Source organism: Trachurus japonicus, chromosome 7, assembly GCF_045865225.1.
Source record: "Trachurus japonicus isolate A0001 chromosome 7, Traja_1.0".
Taxonomy (NCBI): domain Eukaryota; kingdom Metazoa; phylum Chordata; class Actinopteri; order Carangiformes; family Carangidae; genus Trachurus; species Trachurus japonicus.
This window is the reverse complement of record NC_140913.1, coordinates 24,746,875-24,759,885: the sequence shown is the minus strand read 5'-3', so window position 1 is coordinate 24,759,885 and position 13,011 is coordinate 24,746,875. Positions and strand designations below refer to the sequence as shown.

Genomic DNA, 13,011 nt, shown 5'->3' with positions numbered 1-13,011 from the left:
CTCTGCAGGGCTGCATTGTCCCATGACCTCACTATTCCCCTGTTTATTCTTCTGCCTCATAAAGTACAACATAAAACCTTAGCAGCCTAGTGAAAGAATCAAATGTGCCGCCACAGTGTCAGCCTAATTACTTTTTAATACAAAGAGTTAACCAAGCGGCATGAGTTTGGCTGCCCCCTTGAGATTTATAAAGAGGCTATGGAGGAGGAGACAGAGAAAAGGGAAGTTGTTTTAAGTAGGAAAAGGAAAAGCAAGGGATTTTGAGAGGGCAGCTAGCGGAGGGGTAGCGAATGATGGAGAGAGAGGATTTAAATTGAAAAGGTGTCGTTACTGCCCAAAAGGCAATTCGGACAATGTACGAGTTCTGTATGCTTTTCAGACTCAAAGCTACCAAACAGGCTTTATTATTAGCTTACTCCCACAGCTTTATTATTAGTACACACATCTGCCAGAAGGCCTGACCGGTTTTAGAGGGCCTTCTGAGATTGCATTACATTTTCTGGTGATATGAACCTGCTCGACTTGTCACAGACACGAAGGGCAGAAAATGAAAGAGATGTGGTTGAGTTCATGTTTAAGAAACAGGGAATAAAATGGGCTAATTCGCACTGGGCTAATTTGCAACATGCCGATACATGCAGCAAACAGCGGCACTTTGTAAACATAAAGTAAACACACAAATGATTATTGTACCTCTTCTCGTATTCGTTTCACAGTCTCTCCTTTCTGGAAAACAACAGATCAAAGATAGATTTAATCAGATACAAAAGTGCTTCGTTTAAAAAAATACAATTACATCAGTGTCCCCAACCTCTAAGTGAAACCTGCCATTTCAAACCACGTAGGTCTGATTAGGCTTCATCAGAACAAATCCCAGCTGTCTGCAGTGTATCGCGGTGGTGTCCTCTGCACCGTTGTCTCAAAAAGATATCAAATAACATCTGAGTGTCTGAAAGGGAAGTACACCTGCAGTAATGGCTGTACATTCGGTGTGTGTGTGTGTGTGTGTGTGTGTGTGTGAGGACCTCCTGCCAGGGACAGGGACATTTTGTCGGGCTTGTGTCATACTGCAGCACATCCTCTGCTGGTTTTTATGATTGCTTCTTCCCCCTCTCCCACATTGTCTTTTGGCTAAAGTCCACCCGAGCTGTCACACCTATGTTTCACACCTTTATGCACCCGCTGACGATCACTTTCTTACAAGAGCATCAAAAACAGTATCATCTCTCACCCTGTGCCACACAGTTATTTATGTTATGTCCCGGGAAAACGTATTATTTGTGGTCGATTGTAATTCTGGTGTCGGTCTTCTATCGATGGGGAGGAGATGAGAGGTTTGAGACAGGAAGAGGGGGAAGAAAAAGGCCTTGAGGGTGGAGTGGCAAGTTATTAGCACAAGTACTGCAGATCAAGTGCACCTCTGTGTCAAGCTGCACTGTACGAGCAAAACTCATCTCTCTCTTTCACAGCCTCTGTTTTCTTTCCCAATTTCCTTGTAGATATTTTGATTTCTGCGACACATTGCAACATCCATTGTCAAATATGTCTTTTCAGCACTCTTTACTTTCTCAACGCATTTATTTTTTTGTCCCCGTTCCTCCTTGAATTGATGTCTTTTGTAGGTGTTGTGTTACAAGGCGTGATGGCAGGATCTGCTGAAGCAACACAGTGCAGCCAGGCCCTTCCTAACAGACATCAAAAGTGCCCACAAGGGGCTGAGAGTAATATGTCTGTGGAGCTCAGTTTCAACTGGAGGCTTGCAGCCAGTGCACTAATGTTTTTGTTTGATGGATCACTGTGTTGCATTATGGGTGGTGAGTGGGGGTGGCGGCGCAGTCTTAAGAGGGTTGGTTTAAGGCAATTACATTTAGAATGGGGATATTCAGAAGAACAATTGTTTGTTAGGAGGCTTTGTGCTCTGCGTTAATTTCAAAACAGAATCAAGATCGGAGAGAGAGAAATTATTCCACAAAGGCTGATTATGAATTCATATCAAAGACATCAGTAAAAGATCTGGCTTAGCACGACAGAAAATCACTACGGATTTACATAAGATAAGATTTTAAAACATCGATCTCATCTGATAAAATAATATTATTTTATGATTCATATGCAGCTTTTTGTACAGCAGAAGAAAAATAGGTCATCTCACCTTTCCTATGATGCTGCCAACCTCCTACAACACAAACAAATACATATAATTACATACACTGAAACAGTTACCTTTATGCATCAGGTATAAAATTTATAAAGCAAATTTTAAAATAATGCTAAAAAGAATAAAATAAATAACAGTCCAGGGTGCTGGAGTGTGAATTCATTCATAAACAATGTGAGCAGAAGGCTTGTACCTTTCCGTGCATGAGCAGTCGTAGCGTGAGGGTCACTCCCAAGCCCCCATCTCCAAAGTCCTGCTCACAGTTCATATTGTTGTGGGAGTGGCATGCAGGGAGACGCATGAACGGGGCTCATTCGCTGGTCACGCAGTCAGACGAAGGCCAGCGCTCGTTCTCTGGCTCTCCGAGGTCTTTCAGTGCTGCACTGAGAGAGAAAGAGAAAGAGAAAGAGAAATGGTGTTTAGATGTATTGATGTGTTTCTGTAGAACACGCTCAGGGACATATAATACTTACATCCTTCCAAAGAAATGTGTGCATCATGTCATAAATATATGCATTCATCCTCTCAAACACAATTGTTTGCACTCATGATTATAGTTCATGGATGCATGCACACACACACACACACACACACACACGCACTACAGACCCTTGTCAAGAAGCATTAATCCACCGTCATTACTCACTGAACATTATGTGCCACTATTAAAACTAATGATCGTGTTCTAGTTCAGTTCTCAGAAACCACATGCTTGCACTGTGTCTCACAGCACCGTTGACTGAATGATAATTCCCACTGATCAAAGATGATAAGATGAATAGATGACAAATCAAAGCTGAAAACAAACACGTTGGAAGGCCTCTCAGGGAGCGAACATTGTGATCAAGTATCTCCGGAGGAGCTGCTTCATTGGTTTGAGTCAATGTGATATTGATGGCGATTCAAAATAAAATGCATAATGAAGAGCATTGTGTGCGCAGGATATTGACCATGAGCACCAGCAGTGTCGGCAGCGTTGCGTCTCATCCAAGTTTGCGGCCCTAGCAGACTGCGTGTGGCCCTGGCCATCGATGACTAACACACTCTCTGTGTCTTCATTAACCGACAGGCACTTTCTCTCGCAGCGAGCTGACTGATTTCTGAAATTGGATAAGAAAAAAAAAAAAGAAAAAAGGAAATTTTCCCTCAGATGAGCGTGGCATGAGATTCATGCAAAGTTAATCAAATTCAATTCGAAACAGTTTTCATAAAATTTAAAAATGTTTGGATTTTCTTTGGGGACCTGGTTTTATCTGCTTCATCACTTTGAGCTGTGGAAAAAAAGACAGATAGAGAGAGAGAGAGAGAGAGAGAGAGAAAGAGAGAGAGAAGACTGATCTGTGGAGTCAGAGCAGATTTCATACATGCACAGCAAATGAAAAGCATCTGTAATGATCCCAGAATAACAATGTGGCAGCGGGTACGTGCGTGTCAGTTATGTGACATATGATATAATGATTAATGTGTGTGTCACCTGGCTGCTCCCAAGTCTCAGCGCGCTGTGTACAATTAGTTCATGTAATCATTCTCATTTCCTCTTTATTTATCTTTCCTTACATGCGTCAGTGGGGACAGGAGAAGCAGACAGATAAATATGTGACCAACAGGTGTAGCCAGGAGCTGCACGGTTAGCAGAGGCAGAAAGTAACTAAGCGTTTTTACTCAAGAGGTGTTGAGGTTTTTCAGATTTAGGGAAATATTTAACTTATTTATTTTACACTAGTTACTTTTTTAATACAAAATATAATCCACAAATAAAAGAAACAATATAAAGTATTTACAATTAGCTGCAACATTATAGTTGTGTATACACTACTGTAATGCATCAATAATTATAATAGCAGTATTTTTTTTGTTCTTTATTTTGATGCTAATACTTTAAGGCGATGCTTCCTTGTAACAGAGCATTTCCATAATATAATGTTTATACTGTATTATTACTTTAACTTGGGGATAAAATACAAGTACCCCTCCCGAGTCCCACCACTGCACTTGGCATGACAAATGCATATAATGTTTTCTATTAGAGCTGCTAATTACTGTAACTAAACCAACTACTTTATGACTTTATTGTATCAGCTCCTCTTGCAATACTACAATAAAATATATTTGATTTTAATAACGCCTCTCAGATATTGTGGAAAAACCACAGCTCGTATTCAGCTCCAACACAGTAACAAATGATTGTCTCCTCTTTGACTCATCAAGGCCACTCGTTTGTCTGCCAAGTGAATTCCACTCAACCCACTGTCCCACTGTCTACTTGCCCTCTGCTGCAATCCTGACATATGTGTGTGTGTGTGTGTGTGTGTGTGTGTGTGTGTGTGTGTGTGTGTGTGTGTGTGTTTTCTTTTTTCTAAATCTGCGCACTGTTTGTAGATTTGCTACGCTATGTGAGGAGATCATGTGTAATAAATTGGTGTTATTTTAGATGAGATCCGATTCCCGAGAGACTTGTTGTGGGCTGGTTTATTGCTTCTGCTCGGTGCACAAGGCCATCGCCGCTTGGTTGATTTATTTATGCGCTGGATGCTTTCAAAGTCACGTTCAAACGCTCACACGCATGCTTCTTTAAGATGTCACAGAGACCTGACTGCCTGCATGTGTTTTGTATTCCCTCCGTGTCTGTGGCACAGTCTGATATGCCAGCCTGTCAAAATGTGGGAGTAAGTGGAGCAAAGTGTCATTTCGCCGGATTAGATTGCATCAAATCAAACTTCCGCTACTCTTTTGAAAGGGATGCTCATTGGATTGACTTGCACAACTATCAGTTAGAGGCTCATCTCCATACAATTTCCATAAATATCAAACAAAGGCCAGAGGGTTGACTGCAGATAAACAAAAACTGGAACATTTTACTTGCTGTCAGCTACAGATGCGCAGCCGAACAATCATGACTTTAAGCGTGATCGATTGCGTCCTGTGCACATGTGTTATCACGGAGCAACATTTGTGCAACCCGTGGGCTTCATTATGTTTAGGCACTGAGGGGCATGGCTAAAATGTTAGCACTTTATTGCATTAGGAGTTAATGGTTGGAGGGATCATTATCTTCTGCTCTGTGGGTTGATAACAAGGCATGTGCTCTGTGTTTGTGAGGGCGGTGAGCCTCTGAACTACTCATTTCCAGAATCCCAAGCAGCAGCGTTCCAGGATGAACAGAGCCCCTCTGTTCTAAATTAGACCTGGTAACTCAGAACAGGGAATCCAGTATACAGGAGCTCCTGTTGTGAGTCATTGCTTGTCTTCATCTTTATATACACTAGATTAAGCATGACTTTGTGAGACCAAATGGCTGACACAGAAACAAATGGTCACAAAGCCATGTCTTTCTTCGGTCTGCTGCACTTTAAAAAAGCTACAGAAGTTAATTTCTTTTTTTTTTTAAAGGATTATTTTGGCTTTATTGCAACTGGGGTCACATTTTTGTACTCTTGGCCATCATTGTGTCACTGTTATGATAACACTGTGCTCACCAGAAGAACATGGCGACCTGTCCGATGAGGCAAAAAACGGCAGCTGTTATACAGGTTGGAAATTAGACATTGTTCTGGCCAGATTATCGACTCCCCTTTGTTTAGGTGATGAAATGAAATGTTGATAATGACCTCAGGATGTTCACAGTTTCTCCTCAGAGTTTGCATGATGGTTGGTTTGTGGCCATGTTGGCTGAGTGGCTGTTGGCGCGTCGTCATTTTATCGGCTAGTCCAAACTCAGATTTCTCAAATAACCCTCCAGCACCACTGAAACACTTCAAACAGTGATCCTCTGACTTTTCAATTAGTGACATTGCTGAATAAAAACTAAGAATTTGGCTCATGACAAAACATGCAACTGATTTGACTCGGCCTCAGCTGCAGGTCACTGTGGATTTCATGCAAATAAGCACAAGTTATCATGCTAACACGCTCGACCGATGTGGTGAACATGGTTAACATTCCACCTGCGTAACATCAACATGTGAATATTGGCATTGTGAGCCTTTTAGCATGTAGCTTAAGACACTACTGTGCCTATGTAAAGCCTCATAGAGTTGTTTGCATGGTTTTAATTCAGACCTGATTTCAGCAAGTAAGGTTTATAGTGCTATTTTTTTAAAATCATATACTGCTTAATTAAGTGCACATCCATTTAGATAACGTTGACATGTTCAGTTCAATCTTTCTAGTTGTGACAGAATCAGCCATGTACAGTATAGTAGGCTACTCACAAGTCCAGGAGACAGGAAAGATACTGAATGAGGGTTTATATTTCAAGACACAAAAATAGATGTGCTGTTGTTATTCTAATATTTAAGTAGAGAATGATAATGTAAACACGTTGAGCCCTGTCTACCTGTAGTATACTGTTTGAAATGTCACCGATATCATATGACCTATATAGACATAAACATACAACAAACTATGTGGTTGACTGTGTCTTAAGGGTACCATAATATCCAACTGATGTGGAAAAAAATTGAAAATAACATAAAATAAACCTGAAATACTAAGAATCCAGAGGTGTATTTCCCCTAACATCCATGAAGCATACATCAAAGATGTCATGGATAAAAGCAACCAGCATACATCCTTCAACAGCCGCCAGCGACACTGTTTTTTTCCTTGCCATGTTTCCAGGAGCATCCACTCCAGAGAGACTGTCAAGATGAAAAGGATGTTGTACAACCCACTTGTGTGGAGGACTGGACACCTGTTCTGAGACAACCATGTCCCTCACAGTACCAGCAAACAGACGGCCCTGGGCCGGCTTACAGGAAACCAAGAGGGAATGAGGACATGCCTGGTCTCCATGGTGAAAGACGGAAACAGGGTTCCCCTCTGCATACAGTACATACAAGGGGTCGGGGGTATTAAGTGTCTGCTTGATGAGCGCACAGACGCAGAAGGGATAGGGTGTTCCCCGGGCGGGCACGTATAGAGAATAAGTGAGAGGGTGTCAACGTGTGTACACGCGCACAGCGAGGGTAAGAGGTGAGAGACCATTCACACACATGCCCGGACAACCCTCCGCACGCACACACACAGGCAGCCGCATTCTCGGGTCTGTGTACGGCAAAACAAATCACACACACACAGACCCACACGCAGCTGCTGGGATGAAAGGAAACAACAATTCACACACACCAAAAAGTCCTGTGGAAACACAAGAGCGGACAGCCTTTGATCTGCTGAGAAGTGCCACTGGAGGACTTTATGCCGCTATCTGTCACAAACAAACTCAAACGAACTGCCAAACTGGAGTACATGAATGACACAATGAGAGTGTGAGCAGCTGAGATGACGAGGATATAGAAACACCGACTTAGGGGACGAGAGGGGGATGAGACAGAGTCCTTTAGGCTCCTCTCTACTGGCGGTCAGTCTCCTCCGAGCTTAAATGAAGACCCTCGGGGAACAAACATGTGTGCACACATCCACACAAGGACACACAAGGGTACACACACACACACAGGCACGTGTCGGCATAGTGTACCCTGGACAGTGTGTAGAAACTCTAACTAGTGGAAGATGATGAACTAACACTGCTAATGACTGCATATTAACACCACTCTGAATACTTGAACTTCGGCAGAATGACGACTCTATGCAGAGGCCTCGTGATTAAATGAACTCGATTCTGTGTGAATGAAATATTCAAAGAGGGGGCTGCATGTTTGGATCAGCTTTAACCACATCACAGCCACGAGTGATGCTGGGATTCATCAGTATTATTGCTTCATGAGCCGTAAAGCAGAGTGATATTAACACAGCTGAGAGAGAGAGAGAGAGAGAGAGAGAGAATATGCAACAGCATATATGGAACAAAAAAAAAGCCCTGCACATTTACAGTGACATTCATTCATTTGGAAGACGCCCTTGTCCAATGTGATGTAAAAATGAGGCCACAGTAGCTCAAAGATAGCTCACAGTAGCTATACTATACTGTATATAGTTCCATGTCCCACCTGACACGAGGCTTACAGGTGCATGAAATAACAATAAAAAAAAAGAGTAGAGAGTAGGATCAAGAGATGGAGTGAGAGAAAGAGAATTGTAGGTGAGTGCTCTTGACAGAAAGACAGAAAAGGCTTCAGCTGACCGAATTGTATAGTAACTCATTCCACCAGAGAGGACAGGCACAAATGAGACGTACTTTAAACCTCCTGACAGACGTTCAGAAATTCTATCTTATGCCCTATCAGCTGGAGCCACAGTAAAACAGGCAGTTTGAAGGACCTCCAAACTTTTTTTCTCAATGACATTAAATGGCCATGACAAAATAAAATCAAAGTTAAAAATCCTGTGTGTTTAATGCAAAAAACAAGCAAAAAAAAAAGCAAAAAAACAACACAGCTAACCTGCTTCCTCTGCATCCTGGAAAATAAAGCTGTCATCAGATTTTCATACAAATATTATCAGGTTCTGGTTGATCAAGGGAAATCATTTGATCCCATTAAAATTGATCCACCAAGAAGAGCAGAAAATGTCACATGAGAAACAAACAAACAAAACTCTTCTATCTTTAGAGAAAAGGGGATCAACCCCATCACTAGTAACAAGAAGCTGATTGGGAAAATATGTTTCAGAGCCTAAATATACATGTATCCAGTTGGATTACTCAGAGCAGAAGCTCACACCTTTAAGACTTAAAAGCACTTGATCTGAGTATGAAAAGCTTTCTTCACCATGATTGCACTTCCACAATCTCTCTCCGCTGAGATGAGAGAGAGAAAAGAAGAGAGACAGCAGGAGAGGGGCTTTAGCTGTGAAACAGGAGAGGCTTGAAATTAAAGAGCAGTGTTTCATCTCTCAGCAAGTCTGTCTCAGCTATGTCACATATAATGGGAGGGGTCAGCCCTGGGCGCAGAGGGGACCGTCCTCTCCTATCAGCCCCCGGCTTCGTCTGGTGTTAAAGCACAAGCGTGTCAGCCTGCAGCGCGAGCCGACTGTCAACCACAGGGCCCCAGAGAAGGTTATCAGGCCCCCGAGCCGCTCGCTGCTCCTGGAAGCGGCTCGGCTTCCCCGCAGAGAGGAGGCCAACAGCTGTGTTCACTGCAGCCGCTGCACCTACGTGTGTGTGGGCTGATAGGATTACCCTCAGGCAGTGTTGTTAATTCATGATCTGTTTGAAACAGTGAATAAAACTATACCAGATTTTCTTGCAAATTACACACATCAGCTGAAAAGTTGCGATATAAGTTTCTAATTTTCAACTTCCAAAGGGGCGGAGGCAGAATTACTCAAGTAGGAATTTCCAGGCAAAATGTGTGTGTGGGTTTTCTGGCTGACATGAAGAAATTTGAGCTCGTGTCGTGTTGGTTATTAGATGAGGTTTTTTATTCATAACAAAATATTATAATATCTCCCTTATTCTCCGTCTCTTATCTACGCAAAAAGCAGATTATATCTAAAACGTCACACCAACTGTCATTGCGCTTTTATCAGTGTGAGGACAAGCTCTGGAGCTGCAACACAGACAAATTATTGACATCAGAAACAGGAACTTCTGCAAATTCTTTCATATCTCAAAGTGGCACGAATCGATACTTTCAGGGCTTCATCTTGTCACGGCAACTTGCAATCATGTCAATCTGTCTGCGCGGCTTAGACAAGGATCACCTTCAGTGGCAGGGGCTGCATAATTACTAGTGAATCCAATAGCTAATGAACGGCAGCGTAATTGACACTCTATTGTGCCAGTCCATCCCATAAGCCATCAGTTTCTGCTACTGTCAGGCTGGGGCAGAGTTAAAGGGATAGTTCAACAACATTTTGGCAAATTAGCCTATTGCCATAACCCCTATAGTTTTAGGGGTAGGTTCCATTACCTTTATTTGTCGGTGCAAGCTGCTTTTAGATCGGCGGGGCAGAGACGCAAGCTGCGCACAAAATGGTACTTCACGCATTTCACTCAAAACCCATCAAATGCACAATCCAACAACGCCAAAATGCTCTTTTTAAGAAGTCATGACCTGCACATTTGCCACGCTATAAAATAATATATGAAGCGAATACATGGAACTACTTGCGATTTTGAAATCACTCCACCCAGCAGCCGTGTCTGTAACGTAGCTTCGGCTGCGCATTTGCCTCGAAAACAGCTCTGTCTCGTAATGTTACATTATTATTTCATAGCGTTGTGAATATGCAGGTCACTCACAACTTCTCTACGAGAGTGTTTTGGAGTTGTTGGATTGTGTATTTGATGAGTTTGATAAGGGGAAGGAGAAAGTACAGTGCACCTCCGTTGCAATCGCTGAGCAGCTTGCGTCTCTGCCCCGCCGATCTAAAAAAAGCTTGCACCGACAATTAAAGGTATTGAACCTACCCCTCAGACTGTACAGTACGGATTATGGCAATAGGCGAAATTGCCAGAATGTTCAACTATCGCTTTAAGTTAGCTCCGGCTGGATGGTTTTTAATAAGAGTATACCTTTATAAGAACACGGCCGTACACATCGATCAAGTGTTGATGTACTTGTTTTCACAGCAGATCCCGTCTACTCATTAGGTAAACCCGAGTTCTTTCCTCCACCTCATTACTGCCAGCAGGGATAAAACAACACAAACATACAGATAATGAACCTTACAGGGCCGTGTTTCTGTGCTGTCAGTTGTTATCTCCCGAGTGGCTGCTGGTTCCAGACACACAGTGACACCGTCTGAGCCTCTATTTACGCTGGCTCTGGTTAGCATGGGGACAGAGTGGCCCAAGCGAAGCCCATACACTGCACACTTGGCATTTAGCTTTTTGCTTATCTCAGTTTAATTCTCATCAATTAATCTGCTGATTATCCTCCCAGTCAACAGATTACTTGTTTTTCTATAAAATGTCAGAAAATGCCAATTGAGCGTTCAAATCACTGCTTTATCACACAATCGGTCCAAAGCCCAATGATATTCAAATTACTATCATATGTGATGTGACAACAGAAGCAAATTAACATATTTAAGAGGCTAAAACCAAAGAGATATCTGGCTTTTCTTTGGCTTGAATGGTGACCAAAGCAATTCACCAACTATCAAAACAGTTGGCATTGATTTTCTCCAGATCCACTAATCATCGTAGCTCTGTTGCAAACTATTTTTTTTTCATAATATACAATTTTACTGCAGAAAATCACTAACTGGCTTCAGATGTCAAATGCTGCTGTGCGGTTTTCACTCTATTGTACAGTTTGACTTCTTCCAAGTGTTTATCCTTCTGGATTCAACAGTGGAAATTTTCTGGTCATTTGCGTTGCCTTGACTTACAGTGGCATGCTTCTTATTATTAGAGAGCTTCTATTAGAGACCATATATCATTCTGAATGGTTTTTTGGCATGGTGGAGAATACACTTTGGCAGGGTATTAACTCCAGCTTTTATCCCATCCCTCTTACTGGATGAAGGTCACTCCCTCTATCTGCAAAATGACTTTCCTCTCTTCTCTTTCATCCCTGCTTTCCTCCCATCCTCCACACCAGGGCGTGAGTCAGAGAATCTGACACCTCGGAGGAGAGAGGAGGAGGAGGAGAGAGGAGGACCGGTAGAGGAAGATGGGAGACAAATTGAGAGAGAAGGAGGGACAGATGGGGGCAGATGGAGGGAAGAGGGGAAGAGCTGATCGATATCTCGGAAAAACAAGTAACCTGAGAAGATGTGGACCGGCCCTGCTTCCTTGACGTACGAGACAGACACTGAGTTAAAAATGGCAATTAAATTCACCGCTCCTGACTCTGGTGAACAGTATGGTATCCTTTATGGTGTCGAACAGTACTGTATGGCTGCAAAAGAAAAAAAAAAAATCATACTGCAGCATCACTGTGCTCAAGGTAGCCAAGCCGATGGTGTGCTTGCTCTTTGGTACACAGTAGCGCCATGCACGTTGAGCTGAAACTACAAATTACATAAGCTCCACAACAAACTGAGCACAAACCCAAAAATAGTGCAGTCCCTGTTAAATATTTCAGGCGCTCGGCAGCTGAAGGGGGGCTGGGTGGAGGGGGGGGGGGATAAAAAGCTTTTCTCCTCCTTGGTCGCAACACAAAACACACACACATACACACTGATGCAGATGGCCAATTGAAAGGAAAACCTCCATTTAGTGTACTGTAGAGCAAAGCGGATTATCGTCACGAAGGCAGTCTCGTAGCTTATTCGCTTGATGTACAGCACTTACTCATGGAGTGGCGTACTTAGCGTACACCTATCCTCATTTCTTGAGTCACTCTCTCCATACAGTACAGACACACAGCATGAAAGCTGCTCTTTCAGGGTAACTTCTAAATAAATCACGCTCATGAGACCCTTTGCAAGACACAACAGGAGAGTCACGGGGCCCTCTGGGTCGATCTACGGAGCTCAGCACAGTGCTATCTTTTCATAGCAGGGACAGCCCGCAGCTCTGTCAACCACTGGGTCAGTCTTAAGAGCAGCAGGGAAGGTCACATTCTGCTTCGTAAGAAAGGCTCTCTTCATCGCGGAACAAGAAGCGCCAAAAAAACAAAGAAATACACACTGTTTCATTTGCATCGGAGCTGCAGGAAGATAAATCATTGAGCACTCATGTGACTTCATGCCTCTTCTTGTACAACATAAACGATGGTAAAACGTAACGATAATGAGCATGCGGCGAAAATCTATTTTAATTGACAAAGCTGGAGAAGGCACGGGAGTTGAGCCTCAAGAGTCCGTAGTTATTAGATAGCGACAGGCACAGGTTAATTCCTCAAATGCAGGTTAATTGCTGCAGGGGATCTATCTCAAATATTGGAGAGGAAATTAATTTGTTTCACAACAACGCTCCTGTGACAACAACAATCTAAATGAACGCCTGAGTGAAAGTGTTTTGCCTCATAAAGTGTGGAGTTCACACACAGAGCAGATGC

General features: G+C 42.8%; 1 protein-coding gene across 2 annotated transcripts in view; it reads right to left on the bottom strand.

Moving 5' to 3' along the window:
• LOC146984824 (poly(rC)-binding protein 4-like) overlaps window positions 1-13,011 on the bottom strand; it is a 36,483-nt gene that overhangs the window by 20,838 nt on the left and 2,634 nt on the right. Inside the window, exons 2-4 of one of the 2 annotated variants that reach the window (XM_085782275.1) lie at window positions 2,352-2,541; window positions 2,153-2,176; window positions 694-726 (exon numbers count right to left, since the gene is read on the bottom strand). In XM_085782275.1, the coding sequence (XP_085638401.1) occupies window positions 694-726; window positions 2,153-2,176; window positions 2,352-2,459 (165 nt within the window). In that variant the 5' untranslated portion in view covers window positions 2,460-2,541. The remainder of the gene's footprint in view (window positions 1-693; window positions 727-2,152; window positions 2,177-2,351; window positions 2,542-13,011) is intronic. The other variant, XM_085782276.1, reaches the window with a different exon arrangement.